The sequence below is a fragment of the Elephas maximus genome, chromosome 10 (genome assembly GCF_024166365.1).
Source record: "Elephas maximus indicus isolate mEleMax1 chromosome 10, mEleMax1 primary haplotype, whole genome shotgun sequence".
NCBI lineage: Eukaryota > Metazoa > Chordata > Mammalia > Proboscidea > Elephantidae > Elephas > Elephas maximus.
In genome coordinates, this window is record NC_064828.1 from 25,772,986 (window position 1) to 25,789,395 (window position 16,410).

The 16,410-nt window shown below is 40.1% G+C and overlaps 1 protein-coding gene across 1 annotated transcript in view; it reads right to left on the reverse strand.

Moving 5' to 3' along the window:
* Positions 1–834: 834 nt before the first annotated feature.
* The window catches only part of LOC126084452 (olfactory receptor 4K15-like), a 43,306-nt gene continuing 27,730 nt past the window's right edge, over positions 835–16,410 (reverse strand). The window contains exons 3-4 of the mRNA XM_049899040.1: positions 12,262–12,482; positions 835–1,263 (exon numbers count right to left, since the gene is read on the reverse strand). Of these exons, the coding sequence (XP_049754997.1) occupies positions 835–1,263; positions 12,262–12,482 (650 nt within the window). The remainder of the gene's footprint in view (positions 1,264–12,261; positions 12,483–16,410) is intronic.

Sequence of the window (16,410 nt, forward strand, 5' to 3'; positions counted from 1 at the left end):
TGTAGCCATAAATGCAGGGCCATTGTTACTCTGGAGATTCCAAGGTAGGCTGAACCTGGGTATGATCTCTTTTAGAAGCCATTCACATACTTCAGTAGCCTTCTCAATCCTAGCAGGGAAGGTCTGTACCCATCCTGTGAAGGTATCTATGGAGATCAATAAATATTCGAACCCTCAGAATGAGGGCATCATTGTAAAACCTATTCACCAGTCTTCCCCTGGGTGTGTTCTCTGATGCTGAACAGGTTTTACTAAGGGAGGAAGTATTGGACGAGTATTTAGATTGTTTCTTAAGCATATCTTGCAGCCTTTAGAAACCTGTTTTATCACTTTCTTTAAGTCTCTTCCCTGTATTAGGGTTTTAAGCTGAAGATACAGTGTCTGCTGACCACAATGAAGGGGTTCCTGTCTTGCCTTAACCACCTTGGAGTTGACTGCTGGGAATGTAAACTCTTTTATTTTCATTTTGGTACAACCATAGGCCTGCTTCTCAAATACCTGAATTTCTGCATCCTGAATATCTTTAGGACTGTCCCGGGGGTTAATGGTTGAAAGGTTGATGTCAGGAATAAGGGCCATCTGGGCTACCCTAGCTGCTTTCTTAGCAACAGTGTCGAGTTTATTGTTACCCTGAGAAGCTGGACTGCTCTCTTTCTGGTGTCCTCTACAATATATAACAGCCACTTCAATGGGTAGTTGTACTGCCTCTAGAAGTTCTAAAAAAGGTTACCATATTTAATGGGTGAGTTCTTTGAATTTAAAAGCGCCCTTTTCTTCTAAATAGCCCCATGAGTGTGTATGATAGAAAAGGAATTCTTAGAATCTGTGTATATGTTAATCTTCTTGTCTTTTGCCAATTGCAGTGCTCAAGTGAGGGCAATAAGCTCGGCTTTTTTGTGCAGAAGCTTGAGGGGGTAAAGGCTGTGCCTCTATAATGTCATGTAAACTTACCGTGGCATAGCATGTTCTGCGGATGCCTTGTTCCACAAAACTACTCCCATCAGTGAACCAATCTTTATCTGCGTTTTCTAAGGGACTGTCTTTCAGGTCAGGACCACTGAAGTCGACTTGGTCTATTGTTTCAGTACAGCTATGGACTAGCTCATTGTCTTTCAAGTTTACAGCAGGCAGCAGTGTAGCAGGAGTTACAACTTGACAAACCTTTAGAATCACTTCAGAAGAATCTAATAATGTGGCCTGGTACTGGGTTATTCTGCCTTCTGTAAGCCAGTTTCCTCCTTTAACTTCTAAAACAGTTTGTACCTGATGGGGGTCAGCAACTCCGTAGGTTGTCCCAAAGTAGGGTTAGATGTCTCTTTAACCAGGATCACAGTAGTAGCAACTGTCTGAAAACAGGTCGGCCAGGCCCACCCCACTGGGTCTAATTGTTTAGAGAAGTAAGCAACCGGTCTAGTGAGAGGGTTGATGTGTTGGGTGAGTACTCCCAGGGCTTGTCCTTGTCTCTCATGTACATACAACCTGAAAGATTTTGTTAAACCTGGAAGACCCAATGAGGGGGCTCTGCCTAATTCTAATTTGATGGTTTCAAATGCTATTTAGCGCTCCTGAGTCCATTCTAAGGGTCCGCTTTCTTCTCCTTTTAGGGACTCATATAAGGATTTTGCTATTACCCCAAAGCTGGGCACCCAGATCCTACAAAATCCGACCATGTCCAGAAATTTACGCAGTTGCTTTCATGTGGTAGGGGCTGGAGAGAAGTTATAGCTAATTTCCTTTCAGGCAGCAATTGTCAAATGCCTGGAGAGAGCTGCAACCCTAAATATTTCGCTTCTTGTTGAGTAACGTGAGTCTTCTCGAGGGAAACCCTGTAACTTCAATTTGCCAGGTAATTCAGGGTCTTAATAGTATTCTTGGATGAACTGTCTTTTTCTTTGCTGGCTATCAGTAGGTCGTCCACATATTGTAGAAATATCCCTCCTTCTAGTTCTAAATGTCTGAGATCTTTAGCTAAATTTGAACCAAGTAGGTGGGGAGAATTTTTAAAACTCTGAGGGAAGCTGGGTTCTTTCTCTGGTGTCTGGGTTTTCTCATTCAAAGGCAGGTAACTCTTGGGAGTCAGGGTGCAGGGGTACACAACAGGAAGTATCTTTTAAATCTTGCACAGTAATTCAGGTGGCAGATGAGGGTACCTGAGGAAGCAGGGTATGTGGGTTGGGGACCAGCCTCTGAATTGTCACTACTGCCTCATTTACTGCTCTTAGATCTTGCACAAAAAAGATATTCTCCATTAGGATTCCTAACAGGTAAAATAGGAATGTCTCAAGGGGACTGGCAAGGACCAGTAAATCCTTGTCTGAGGAGGCTTTCTAATACTGGCTTAATCCCAGCTCTTGCCTCTGGTTTAAGCGGGTATTGATTGCACCAAGGGAGAGCAACTCGAGGTTTTAATTCAACCCGTACAAAGTTGGCACTGATGGCTCTTCCTGGTTGGTTCACATTCCAAACTAAAGGGTTCACTTTTGCTAGGTATGTTGAGGGATATTAGGTGTCTTTCATGCGGAGCCTTCTATCTCAAGGAGTGCCAGAAGTCTTGATCCTTGGCTTTTATCTATTTCCACAGTGGCTTGATTCCTGGAGAAGAACACAGTAGCCCCTAATTTGGTTAACAGATCCCTATCAAGCAAAGGAAACGGACACTCAGGTATATACAGGAAGGAGTGAGATAGAGTACGTACACCTACCTCACAAGATAAAGAAAAGGTAAACCTCTTAGCCTGAGACTGTCCTGAGACTCTCATTATCACACAATCATGACTGGAAAGTTTGCCAATAGGTTTGTTCAAGACAGAGTAGGCAGCTCCTGTATCATGTGAAAATTCAGTTTTCCTACCTGCCACATCCATCAAAGGTAACCTGAGGTTCCACAGGGGTGATGAAGATTGGCTGCTGTAGTTCATGCGGAGCCGGACTGTCCTCTGGGCCTCGTCACTCAGAGTTGTGGTATTTGCAGTTTGGGGTCACAGTTGGGGCAGTGACCAGATCATCACGGCTGGGGACAGTCTGGACATTCCCTTTTCCAGTGTCCCTCCTTTTTGCAATATGCTCACTGTTGGGGCCCCAGCTTTGCTGACAGCCCTGAAGGGCAACTCCAAAGCCTATCTGGTTGGCTACTTACCTGTGACACCCCTGGTCCCCAGAGGTTACCTTGAGGTGATCCCTGAATAACCACAGCCAACAACTGGGCTTTTCTCTCTAGCATCTTATCTTTCTTTCCTTCCTCTGCCCTTTGTTGTTGGACACTTTAAAGGCTTCCTCTACCAGTTTGGACAATGGGGTTTGGGGTCCAGATTCCAGTTTTTGCAGTTTCCTCCTAATATCTGAGTGCTCTAAGTTACAAAACGTAGGCCTAGCAGCTTGACAGACCCTGGTGCCTCTAGGTCTCTCTTGGTAAACTTCTTAAAGTTCTCTGTCAGCCTATTCAAGAAGGCCGCAGGGTTTTCTTTCTTCCCTTGAGTTACACCTGGTTTTGAATAGTTAACTGGTTTGTGAATCCATTTCCGCATTCCTTCCACCACACAGTTAGAAAATGTTTCGTTCTTGCCCAGTCTAGTCGGTCCTGATAATTCCATTGAGGATCTGTGCTGGGAACTGCCCCATCCCCTGGTCTCAGAACATTGTGCCTGGGGTTAGTGAGGATAAAGTTGTCAGCATGCTCTCTTGCCTTTGCAAGTATTCTGTTTTTCTCACCAGCAGTGCAACAGATGGTTAAGATTACTATCACAACCTGCCAGGTAAGATCAAATTTAAGTCTAAGCTTAAGAATCTCCTCTCTGAATCCTAACCCAGTTTCTCTTTACACACACTTAAAACTGGAACTGAAAAGGAGACCTGTTCCCGAACCACCCTGCCCTGTCTATCCACCATCTTTCACAGGAGGATAAAGATTGTGAGGACAGAAGACCATTGGGGTAGAGGGAAGCTCACTAGGACCCATCACTAAAGAGGCTATGGGCCCTAAATGAGGAGTAAGGGAAGAGGGAGCAGCTGGAGTGTTGAGGATGGGATTAGAAACAGTGGGAGAAGAGGAGCTTGGAGGGATTGGCAATGTTTGAGAATGCTGCAGGTCCAGTTGGAGCCATTGGCAGAGTCAGCACTGTACCTCAATTCAAGAATGGATCCTCTAAAACGTCTGCTTACCCATATTCATTTGGAGGCTGTTTAGATTGAGTTTTGACAGCTACAGCCACACAGGTCAGTTTGAATTTGTTTATAACCCCTTATTCTGGTAAAGAGCCATAAAGGTTTGAACATAGGGGATTTCATTCCATTTTCCTCCCTTTTGCAAAGTAGATCTAGCTGTGAAAATTAAGAGACCCACGCAAAAGCCATCTTTCCTGGTCAACGAGGGTATATTGAGACCAGTCATTATTACAGAAAAATATGTTTCTTTCTCTTTTATTGATAATACGAAAAGAATTGGCAATGTTTAAGAATGGACCATAGTTGTGAACCTCCTGGTATGCTCTCCTGATTTCCCATTCTGTCCAATTAACTGTTCTCAAGAACCTAGCTTTTTATTTTTGTGGGTGGTTGATACCACTAGCTTTTTCCTGTTAGTCCAAGAGGAATTTATTTGTCTCTCACACTGCAGGGAAGAGTTTCACTCCATCCAGGAGAGAACCTCTTTTTGAAATCTTAATAGTCCATCTGGAGTGTTCCCTTTCTAGACTGAAAATCTGCTCTCCCCGTGCATCTATTTCTTCAGTCCAATCGATAAATTCCCAGAAGTCTGTATAGATTTGTTCTAATTCAACCGGAATTTATTTCCAGCAGTCATTTTCCATGCATCTCACATAAATCACACATAAGACGAGCAGATAGAGAGTGCTCAGACTAGACAAGCCAGAGAGGGAAAGGGGAACAAGGATGATTTTAGTGAGGTTCATTACTCCCCTTTCATGAGGAATGGGTAAGTCCCCACTTCAATCCTGCAGATAGCCCCTATCCCCAATACCAGATGGAGGGACTTCAATCTCCCAGTTGGGTGCTGATGGAGATGTCTACATCCACTCCTAAAACCAGAACCAGACCAGGGTGGAGGGGCTTCAGTCTCCCAATCTAAACAGATAGAGATGTCTATGCTTACTTCTCAGAACGAGAGTGCACCTACTAGAGACAGACAAGCCGAAAAACTATGCCTGCTTGTTAGCCAAATTGAAAGTAAACTCTCAAAGCCAGAACTCACCGAGCATGAAGGGCGCTGAACAAAAGGAGTTCAAATGGCCACTTTGTCCATCCAGAGAAGGTTAGATCAGCTCCGGTAGTTGACTTGGGAGACCCCAGTTAGGGTCTCATCTGGGTTGCCAGGAAATTTGTTACCAAATGCAATGGATTCGCTGCTTGTACTCTTGTTGAGAATAACTAAGAGTCAAGTGAATTTAAAGCAAGGCATAGTTTATTACTTGCAGTGAGTAAGAAGACAGGGAGAACACTCTCAAAGCACTATCTCCTTGAACAAAGGACTGGAGAAAGTTTTATGCTACACAGGAAAGGGGAAGTCATACATATTTGTTAAATTTCTGGGAAATAGCATGCATATTTATTGTAGGGCAGGGCTAGGAATTGGCACGGAAATAGCCAACAGACCTTATGTTTCTGAAAAGGAATCAGCTGCATAAGCCCCATGACTTTTAGTTCCTTGGCATTAGTTTTTCGGTTCCTTGACGTGAGTTTCAGAGCTCAGGTTCAACTTCAGGTCACTGATTGCCTCACAGCACATGCATGGGGGTCTGGCTTCAGTTAGTTTACCTGAAAACAACTGTGAACTGGAGGATTAGGAAGAAGTGGAAACCATTGTTCTTAAACTTTAACTGCCCTATAAGGGGGGTAGACAATGCTTTGTGGTCAAGGCTTTGTGTTTAAACTTTTACTGCCCTTTAAATGGGGTAAGCAATGCTTTGTGGCCAATGCTATTCTTTTTCTAGGAAATTTTAACTGACACAGCTTGTTGTTTAAGGCCTTTTTCCGTTCTTAGCTAATCTCAATAGCACAATGTGGAAAAGTAGCAAAGCTATTAACTCACTTGGGCAAAATAGAATCTGTCTTATTTTTCTGTATTCGTCAATTAAATTTAATTCAATAATTTAAAAAATTGAGTGTCTACGACATGCAAAATCATAAAATAGGAATTCTAGAATAAGTAAGGCAAAGTGTCTATCTGCAAGTTGTTTGTAATTTAGAATGGGCAATTAAAGAAAATAAAATGAAAAATAATACAAATAGAATAGCATGCTTATCTCAAGAGAAGAGTAAACAAAATTACATACATATTTAACATTGGGAGAGATTATATTTTGCTGGAAAGAAAGAATTGCAAAGAAGAAGGACTGAGAAGGAGATAAATACAAAGAAGGAAATACAAAAATGTATTTGTAAAGGGCCTTGAATCAGACATAGAGTTTTGAAAGGCAGGAATAGTGAGTGAAGGAAGATTACCCACTGTATGTAGAAGTGAAAGTGATCCAAGAACCACTGCTGTGGCTTGGCTAGAGCATAGCTTGTGTCAGAGTGTTTTAAAAATGTACACAAGTGAAAGTTTTACTGGAGCATAATTTGGAGGGGCTTGAACACAGGCTTTAGGATGTTGTAATTAATCTGTTAGAAGATAGAATACTATTCACAGTTTCAGTACAGGGGACTATGCTTTAGGAATATGAGAATATGGGTCTGGCACTGTTTGTTAAATTGACTAGTGGGGAAAAGGCTAGCGGCATGTGGGCACAATTGGAGGCTATTGGAGAAGTTCCCAGAATATGCCCACTGAAGTCATGAGATGGGTATAAACAAAGATGGGACTAAGGTAATAAGCATTTCAGGGATAGGATGTTCCTTGTTAGCTGCTGTCTAGTGGGCCCCAATTCATGGCAACCCCATGCACATTGGGATCAGACCATTGTGATTCATAGGGTTTTCGTTGGTGGTTGTTTGAAAGTAGATTGCCAGGACTTTCACCCAAGTCCATCTTAGTCTGGAAGCTCTGTTAAAACCTATTCAACATCATACGAACATGCAAACCTCCACTGATATATGGGTGATGGTTGTGTACGAGGTGTATGGTCCAGGGTCAAACTTGGGGCTCCTCATGGAAGGTGAGAATTCTACCACTGAACCACCGCTTCCCTCCTGGGATAGGACATTCAGACTTAATTAAATGATCGCAAACAAAGTCCAAGAGAAGGTGGAAAATCAAAATATAAAATACCTGGAAAGAACTAGAAGGATATTCTAGAACAAGGAATTTTACAATGTGGTCCATGGAATATGGAGGTGTTGTGTAGATTCCCCACATGCCCTAAAAGGGAGTGGAGGCTCCAGATCTCCCCTTACTTCCAATATGCTACAGTCAGGCTAGCACAATGCAAATAGCAATCCACAAGTTAGTAGGTAAATACTGTGGTGCATACAGTAGGGCAGTGCTCAGCAATAAGAAGGAATGAACTATTGAGAGCCACAACAACTTGGAGACTCTCAAATAATTATACTGAGTGAAAGAATCCAGACTCTCCCTCCAACATAACAGTACAAAAGATGGTTTTGGGAGAGTTGGGGGAAAACTTTTGCGAGTGATGAATAGGTTCATTATCTTGATTATAGTGATGGTTTCACATTATCTTGACCGTGGTGATGGTTTCTGACATACGCTTGACAAAACTTAACCAAATGCGAACTTTCAATATGTTTGGTTTATTATATATAAATTACACCTTAATAAAGTTTTTTTTTTTTTTTTTTTCCACATATAGCCACTGTAAGAACAAGTAGTCTCACTCCTAGGTATCTATTCAAGAGAAATGAAAACATCTTCACACAAAAATCTGTACATCAATGTCTGTAGCAACTTCATTCATAATCCTCCCAGACTGGAAACCTCCTAAATATCTGTTACCTGATAACTAGATAAATAAACTGTGATACATCCATACAATGGAAAGCTAGTCAGCGATTAAAGAAATGAGGCAACCCACAATGATGATAGACTCGTGTAACAAATGGATGAATTTTTAATGCATTTTGCTGATTAAAAAGGGCCATTTATGTGATACTCTGGAAAAGACAAAAGTACAAGAATGAAAAGAGATCAGTGGTTAGCAAGAGTTGTGGGAGGGGAAAGAGTTTGTTCATATATGGGGTAACATGGGGAAACTTTCGGGGTGAGGGAACTGTTCCGTATGGAACTGGGGTGGTGGACAAATTGTAAGGGGGAGGGGGAGAGCTTGCACTTGGGAAGAGGAAGAGGCAGGGGGTGGTGACATTCCTCAATAAGACAATCTCTACAAAAGAAGAGACAGGGGGTAGTGTCATTCCTCAGTAAGATGGTCCCTACATAGTTCAACTTTAAGCCAAGGAAATGATCTTTACAGGGGTCTTTGATTTGATAAAATCCTTAACTTGATAAAGCCCCTAACTTGATAAAGATCTCTAACTTGGTTATTAAACCTTAGGCCAAGGAAATAGTCTTCATGGGGCGGGGGGAGGGTCTTGTCCTGGCTTTTAAATGTTAATAGAAACAGATCAAGAGATAAAAAGAGTATAAAACCCTCAGATGGGACACTCAGATTCTTTCTCTACCTGAGTAGCCCGCTTGATGCTTCCTAGCCAAGTGTACTTTTACTACTAACCGTCTGCTTCCTAATAAACCTCTACTCACTTGGCACTATTTGTCTCAGTGTTTGAATTCTTTCCTACACCTAAGACAAGAACTGAGGCCATTCTCTGGTAACAATATGACTCTGCAGTTGTCAAAATCCTTAGAAATGCACACAACACAAAGAGAATTTTGTTCTTGGTAAACTTTTGAAAAAAATCACAAATAATTACAGACAAAGGCATACTTATCTTAACAGCAAAAGTACAAACAGACTGATGAAAAAAATACTAAGCTTCTAATAGGGCATGGAATGTGAGGACAATTCACAAAAGATAAAAAACTTCCCCAGAAATCAAAGAAATGTGAAATAAAACAGCAGTCATTAAATTTGCTCACTAAATTAACATATTAAAATTTTATACTCAGTGATGCAAGAATCTGCTTAGTATGCAGTAAGAAAAAAACTCTGAAAAGCAATTTTGGAAAACTATGTCAAGAAATTTTAGAATACTCACATTTTGTCTTCCTAATTTAACTCTGGGAGCCTTTTGGAAGAAAAGGATCATAAACATTCAGGATATTTCTAAATAGTAAAAAATATGTAAATGATGAAACATGCATATAATGGAATATCACATCTTTATTATACTCGTGAGCAACATCACAATAAACAGAGAAAAGATTGAAGTTATCAAGGATTTCATTTTACTTGGATCCACAATCAACAGCCATGCAAGCATCAGTCAAGAAATCAAAAGACACATTGCATTGGGCAAATCTGCTGCAAAAAAAAGGACCTCTTTAAAGTGTTGAAGAGCAAAGATGTCACCCTGAAGACTAAGGTGCGCCTGACCCAAGCCATGGTATTTTCAATCACTTCATATGCATGTTAAAGCTGGACAATGAATAAGGAAGACCGAAGAACAGTTGACGCCTTTGAATTGTGGTGTTGGTGAAGAATATTGAATATACCATGGACTGCCAAAAGAACCAACAAATCTGTCTTGGAAGAAGTGAGTCCACAATGCTCCTTAGAGGCAAGGATGCTGAGACTGCATCTTACATACTTTGGACATGTTGTCAGGAGGAACCAGTCCCTGGAGAAGGACATCATGCTTGGCAGAGTACAGGATCAGTGGAAAAGAGGAAGACCCTCAACGAGGTGGATTGACACAGTGGCTGCAACAAGGAGCTCAAGCATAACAACGATTGTAAGGATGGTGCAGGACCAGGCAGTGTTTCGTTCTGTTGTGTATAGGATCACTATGAGTTGGAATTGACTCGACAGTACCTAACAACAACAACAACATCATATTCATGATCATTAAGAATTTTTTTTTTTATATTTAGAAAAATGCTTAACTTGTTATACATGAGTATATTAGTAGTATGGAGAGTGACAATGACCCTGGCTGCTGCCTGTGAATCACTGCAACCTCTGGTCACCTCACCACCCACACATACACATTAACGAAGAAATGGAAATCATTCCATCAGAGGCTGGAAGAGCGGAAGCTCTTTATCTTCAACCTGACAAACAGAAAGTTCCTGGGGCACACAGCCCAGGGCTGGGATCCATGAAATGTCATTTTCTCAGGATCATCTGCTCCTGTTCTGGATAATGTCTCAGTAAATGTTCTGGTTGGGAGATGAGACTCTCTATCCCATAGTAAGTGCCTGACTCCAGCAGAGAGGGCTATGAATGAAGGTCAGTGGTGTGAGTGGCAGCTAAGGCTGAAGAGGGCATGCTGTGCAGACCCAGCTGGAGATGGCACTTCCTGTACTGACAGTGTAAGGGAGGGAAAAGAGGTTTGAGCCTGTTCTTTTACCTAGTCTTCTGTGGGTTTCTAGCTGCTCTGCTTTCGTTCACAGTGTGGGCTATGCTTCTGACTCTGAATCATGTGTTTTCAAAATATAGTGAACAGATTCCTAGTCTGGGATTTACGGTTTTTCTAAAACCAGTGACTCTATTGATATGTCTGATTCGAGTTCCAGGCCTTAATAATTTTCTAAAGATATACTAGAGGAACAGAAGAATTTTGCAATCTGTCCTGATGGAGCACTTTTTGAACAGAAGAGCCCAATGTATAGTGTATGTCAGTTTCCTGATACCCTACTTGAAGAATGCAGTGGTATGATCCTGATTTTGCCTATTGCAAAGATAACCCTTGTATTTTTGTGGAAATGAAGGAAGAAATTGAATTGAAGGCTTGAGAAAAACAAAGAAGCATGTGGGCTTTGTATGAAGAAAGACTACAAGACAGCTGTAATAAGTAATCCTCGCCTTGGATTTACACCCTTAAATTATTTTTCATATATTTGGGGAAATTTCATTCAAGGTATCTACAGACAGTTGTGTCTATCCAAGCAATCTTTGATCTTATTGCTGATTCAAGAAAAGAAGCAAGTAGAGTGCAGGATTGATGGATCATCCAAACAAAAAGAGCAGGATGATGGTGACAAGTTCTTGGGATGAGTTATGTACAAAATCACAGTGAATGCATAGTATGAGTAGGATATTTCTACAGAGTAAATGTCTGTCTTCATTTTGTATCATCTCTACCTGCTATTCCAAAGTGAGACCACTTTGGAGAAATTTGGGGTGGTACATGACACTGGAGTAACTTCATAATTTGTTTCCATATCAGTGTTCTCCAAAGTCACTGCCTATTGCCTCTGTTGCCCTTTGAACCAGTGTACAGACACTGTATCAGGGACTGATGAATACCTGATTGACAACACATATAATGTGGGTCTTGCTCTATTTTTTTTTTTTATGTAGTTGAATTGCTAAGCATCTAAAGCTTAAAGTATTGTGCTATGTAACTTTTTTTTTTTTTTAGAACTGGTTAGCTATCATATTTTGATGCCAACAGAATAAATGATACCTGAAAAGCATCAAGGAATTTTGCAAAACTGCAAAAAAAAAAGGGGGGGGGCGGAATTGTGATGTGTGAAGACTCATGAAGTTCTGTATGTGGAGAAAAAATAAAATAATGGTGGATTTCAAAAGTGTCACTTTGAATTTTTAAAACTTTTATTTTTACATGCTGAGGTAGTCTATGGATTCTTTTATTGAGGGTACAAATGTTTTGATGTAAAATATGTGAAAAAAGAGTACAGATGGGGTTACTTTTTGTGCTGGAATTAGATTTTACAAATTACTAGCAGTATTTTAGACCATAGCACAACATAGCATTTTAGTTTAGCTGGTGGAATTATGAATCTAAGTTTTCATGTAATCAAATTCATAAAATTTATGTTTTACAATACTTTGTGAAAAATCCTTGCACTATTTTTACATACAAGAGTATGGACACTAATTAAAAAATACGAACTGTGAAATATTTTAAAGATACTATAAAAGAAAAACCCAACCCGTAGCCACTGAGTTGATTTTGACTCATAGCAACCCTACAGATACCATAGCAAATATTATATATGAGCATATATATATAAAGTTAGAGAACACAGGCTTCTTTAATACAAATATTTGACTAAAAAACATACATTGCATTTATCAGTGTAAACAAACTAAAAATAATAATGGTCACGAGAATAAGGTAACATCTACATTTACTCAAGTCTCCTGTCTACTCAGTTCAACAAATTTACTCTGTGAAAGACTGTTGGAAAGGGAGCCTGGACCTTACATACTTGTCCTTAAGTTTATGCATTGCTGACTTCACCTCTTTGGCACTCAGTGTGTGAATAATGGGGTTTAATATACGTGTGAAAACTGTAGAGAACACAGAAAGGGCCTTATCCACCAGGAAGTTGCTGAAAGGCCAGGCACAGATGAAGATGTAGGGCCCAAAGAAGAGGGTCACCACAGTGATGTGGGCCATCAGGATGCTGCGGGCCTTGGCCATGCCTGTTGAAGATCAACGTTGCACAGTGACCAGAATGATCATGTAGGAGATGAGCAAGGGCAAGAATGAAGTCATCACCATTAGACCACGGTCCTAAAAGCATCAACACTTCAGGTACACAAGTATCTGTACAGGCAAGTTTGATGATCACACCAAGGTCACAATAACTATCCACTATGTTTGCGTCACAGAAAGGTAAGTTTACAGTGAAAGCCAACTGGCTCAGGGAGTGTATAACCCTAATAACCCAAGATCTTACAACTAGGCCTGTACATTTGCATATGTTCATGATGGTTGCATAATGAAGGAGTTAGTATATGGCTACATACATGTCATATGCCATGGCTACAAGAAGCTTCATTTCTCCACCGGCAAAGACATGGAACAAGAATATCTGGGCCATGTAGCCTTCAGAGGAAATAGTCTTGGGTTTACGGAGGAAATCATGAACCCGTTGTCTTGGGAGTTGCATAAATGGCCAGAAACACATCAAGAACAGAAAGGTTACTGAGCGTGATGTATATGGGTGTGTACAGGGCATGTTCATAAGCTACTGTGAGGAAAATGAGATTTCCCAGCTCAATGGTGATATACAAGAAGTTAAAAAACTCCAAGAAGAAAGAATGGAGCTCCCAGGAACTGGATAGTTCCAACAACATAAATTCAGCCACCCTAGAATAATTTCCCTGATCCATGTCTGAAGCCACAAGAGAAGTACATAAAAGAGATACATTGATTATTATCAAGAGCAAGAAAATTCAACCACGATTCTGAAGGATCCTTCTTAACGTTAATTTAAAATACATGAGGTTTATTCCTATTCAAGAATGTCTTATCTGTAACTTTGACAAATAAATTTCTCTCTCAATTATCCTTACTACTGAAGGATATCTGTGAAGTGCAAATGACGTAAATAAATCAACAAGTCCATTTTATAAAGTTGTGGGTTCAATCTAATCTCGAATGCTAAACAGATAAGAGCTGTACATTGCAAAGGGCACAATCAAAAGGGAGTGTTAAGGGATCCATTTCGTACTACTTTCCTTGCCCTCCTTCTTTTCATTATCCACTGACAATTATCTATAATTCTTAGAGAATTCCAAAGAGGCCACACTTAGAAGGAAAAGTCCTATCTTTTTAGCCAATTTTTTTTTCTTTTTGGTAGCTATGGTTTAGTATCTTCTTGCATTTTTCTACTACTTAACTCCTACAGCCACCACCATTAAAAGTATTTATCTCCGAATTTATGACAACTGATTTCATTACAGAAAAGTCCGTTGCAGTTAGTTAACGTTGAACTACGTGAGAAAAAGTAACCAGAAATGGCTAATATGTTGGTAAAGAATACCAATAGATGAGGTGATGATAGCTACAAAAAGCAAAAATCTGCTTTCGTTAAAGTTGTTGGAAAGCAGAACATTTGAAAGTCAATGGTAACATTTTAATGATTACTCCAGAAACTTTCCTGGATATAGAATGTGTAGGCTTTAACTAGGATTTTTCTGACCCAAAAAGACAGGCTATACTCTTTGAAAAATATCCAGCAACACAATTCTTTCTCCTTAAGCAAAAATTGAAATAATAAGCAATTTGTCAATATATTGTAATATAATCCATTCTGCCTATGTTTTCTCTGCAGCTTCTTTGGAACACTGCACAAAAGCTTCCAAGGAGATAGGCTGTGATTTGAATATTCATAAAAAGTGTGTTTAGAAGTTCAAGAATCTCCTTGCTGAAAGAAGGCAGGGTGCTTTTGTTGTTGTTGTTTGGAATAATTAGAAGCTATTATGTGTCAGTTTTTATAAAAGATAATGGAAAAAAGATGGTGTCAGTGGAAAAAACTGTTTTGTTTAAAAATGGTTTTCCATACTATATGTGAGCATCAAACATTACAACAATCTGATTGTAGGAAGAGATTATTTTCCCCATGTTACATATAAGGAAATTAAGACTCAGAGAGGTCATCTAATATATTCAAGATTATACAACCAGCAAGTAAAAAACCCAGAACCTCATCCCAAGCCTTCAGGACTTTTTCCATTACACTTCATAGTAGGGTCTCTAATGGAATCTAAAAGTAAGTTTATACCATGAAAGCTATTAGACAGATTCAAAAATGAGAGAATTAGTTTAGGGAGTTGATGTAAAACCTCTGTAAATATTATTAAATAAACTGTAATTGACTTTCATAATACGGGTTATCTCTATTTTAAAAGGTAAAAAAAAAAAATTAAAAGGTAGGAGGTAATATATATATATATATATAAAAATATATATATATATATAGTTTTCCAAAATGGCTAATACATTGTACTTAAAGGGTACATTTTAGTTTGCAATTTATTAGGTAGAAAAACTTTATTCCCAGTCATGAATTGAATTGTGTCCCCCAAAAATATGTGTGTCAATCTGGCTAGGCCATGATTCCTAGTGCTGTGTGATTTTCCACCATTTTTTCATCTGACGTGATTTTCCTATATGTTGTAAATCCTACCTCTATGATGTTAACGAGGTGAGTGTCAGGCTGCGTTCTCTAAAGAAGCAGAACCAGTAAAGTTTATAAATATATATAGATGGAGATTTATATCAAGGAAACTGTTTACACAATTGTAGCAGGTGGAACGTCCCAAGTCTGAATCAGAACAGAGGCTTCTCCTGAATAGTGTAGCCACAAGGGTTGGCAAACCCAAGATAGGCAGATCAGAGATCAGGGCTCTTGCTCACAGGCTCTGAAGATCAACGAATCCCAAGACTGGCAGGCAAGCTGAGAGCTCAAGTCCCAGGAACCGGAGATCAGGTGAACAGCCGGCAGCCACAGGATCCAGAGCAAGCAAAAAGCCAGAATGTCTACTTATATTTGGATGCAGGCCACACCCTCAAGGAAAATCCCTTTAAACTGATTGGCTATTCACAGCAGACTCCATCATGGGAGTGGTCACATATAAACACTGAGAATCATGGCCCAGGCAAGCTGACACACAATCTTAACCATCACATTGGGATAGGTGGCTTTTATGTTTATGAGACAGGACTCAATCTACAAGATTGGATTTTGTCTTCAGCGAGTTTCTTTTGAGATAGAGAGACAAGTGAGCAGAGTGCCAGGGGCACCTCATACCACCAAGAAAGCAGTGCCAGGAGCAGAGCGTGTCCTTTGGACTTGGGGTTCCTGCTCAGAGAAGCTCCTAGTCCAGGGGAAGATTGATGACAAGGATCTTCCTCCAGAGCTGAAAGAAAGCCTTCCCCTGGAGCCGACGTCTTGAATTTGGACATCTAGCCTACCAGACTGTGCGAGAATAAATTTCTGTACGTTAAAGCCATCCACTTGTGGTATTTCTGTTACAGCAGCACTAGGTGACTAAGGTACTCCTTTGTAATATCTGCTAAGTGTGGTTTGTTGCTATATTACGCTTTACAAAGATTCTTACAAAATCTTGAGTATAGAAAGAATCAGTGGCATGAGTAATGTATGCTGTGACAAAAGAGCTAAAACTGAACCACTCCAAAGGATATTTAAATTAACACTTATCACTCAGAGTGGGAGAGGATGCCCCTCCAGGGCCATTTTTTCATGGGACCAAAATTTGTTATCCAAAAGGAGCAAACCTCCTATTCTTGACCACATTTTGTTAGTTGGTCAGTCACTTAAGAAGTGAGGACTGTCTTCTAGTGAAAGTAAATGAGAAATTAATGGGGTAGGAGAAGGGGAGAAAGAAAAATCAGAAATCCTCACGGAGAGTGAATCTATACATTAGTCAAATGCTATTTTTGTGTAGGTGCTAGACTGCGCATGGATTAACTGAGATAAACGTAAAGTGACCTTATTATGCTTTGGTAGTCTCTCCTCTCCTTGGTACATCAGAAGGAAAGCCTTAACACCAATCAGTAAATCAATCAATCCAAATAATACAGAAATTGATTCCTAAGCTG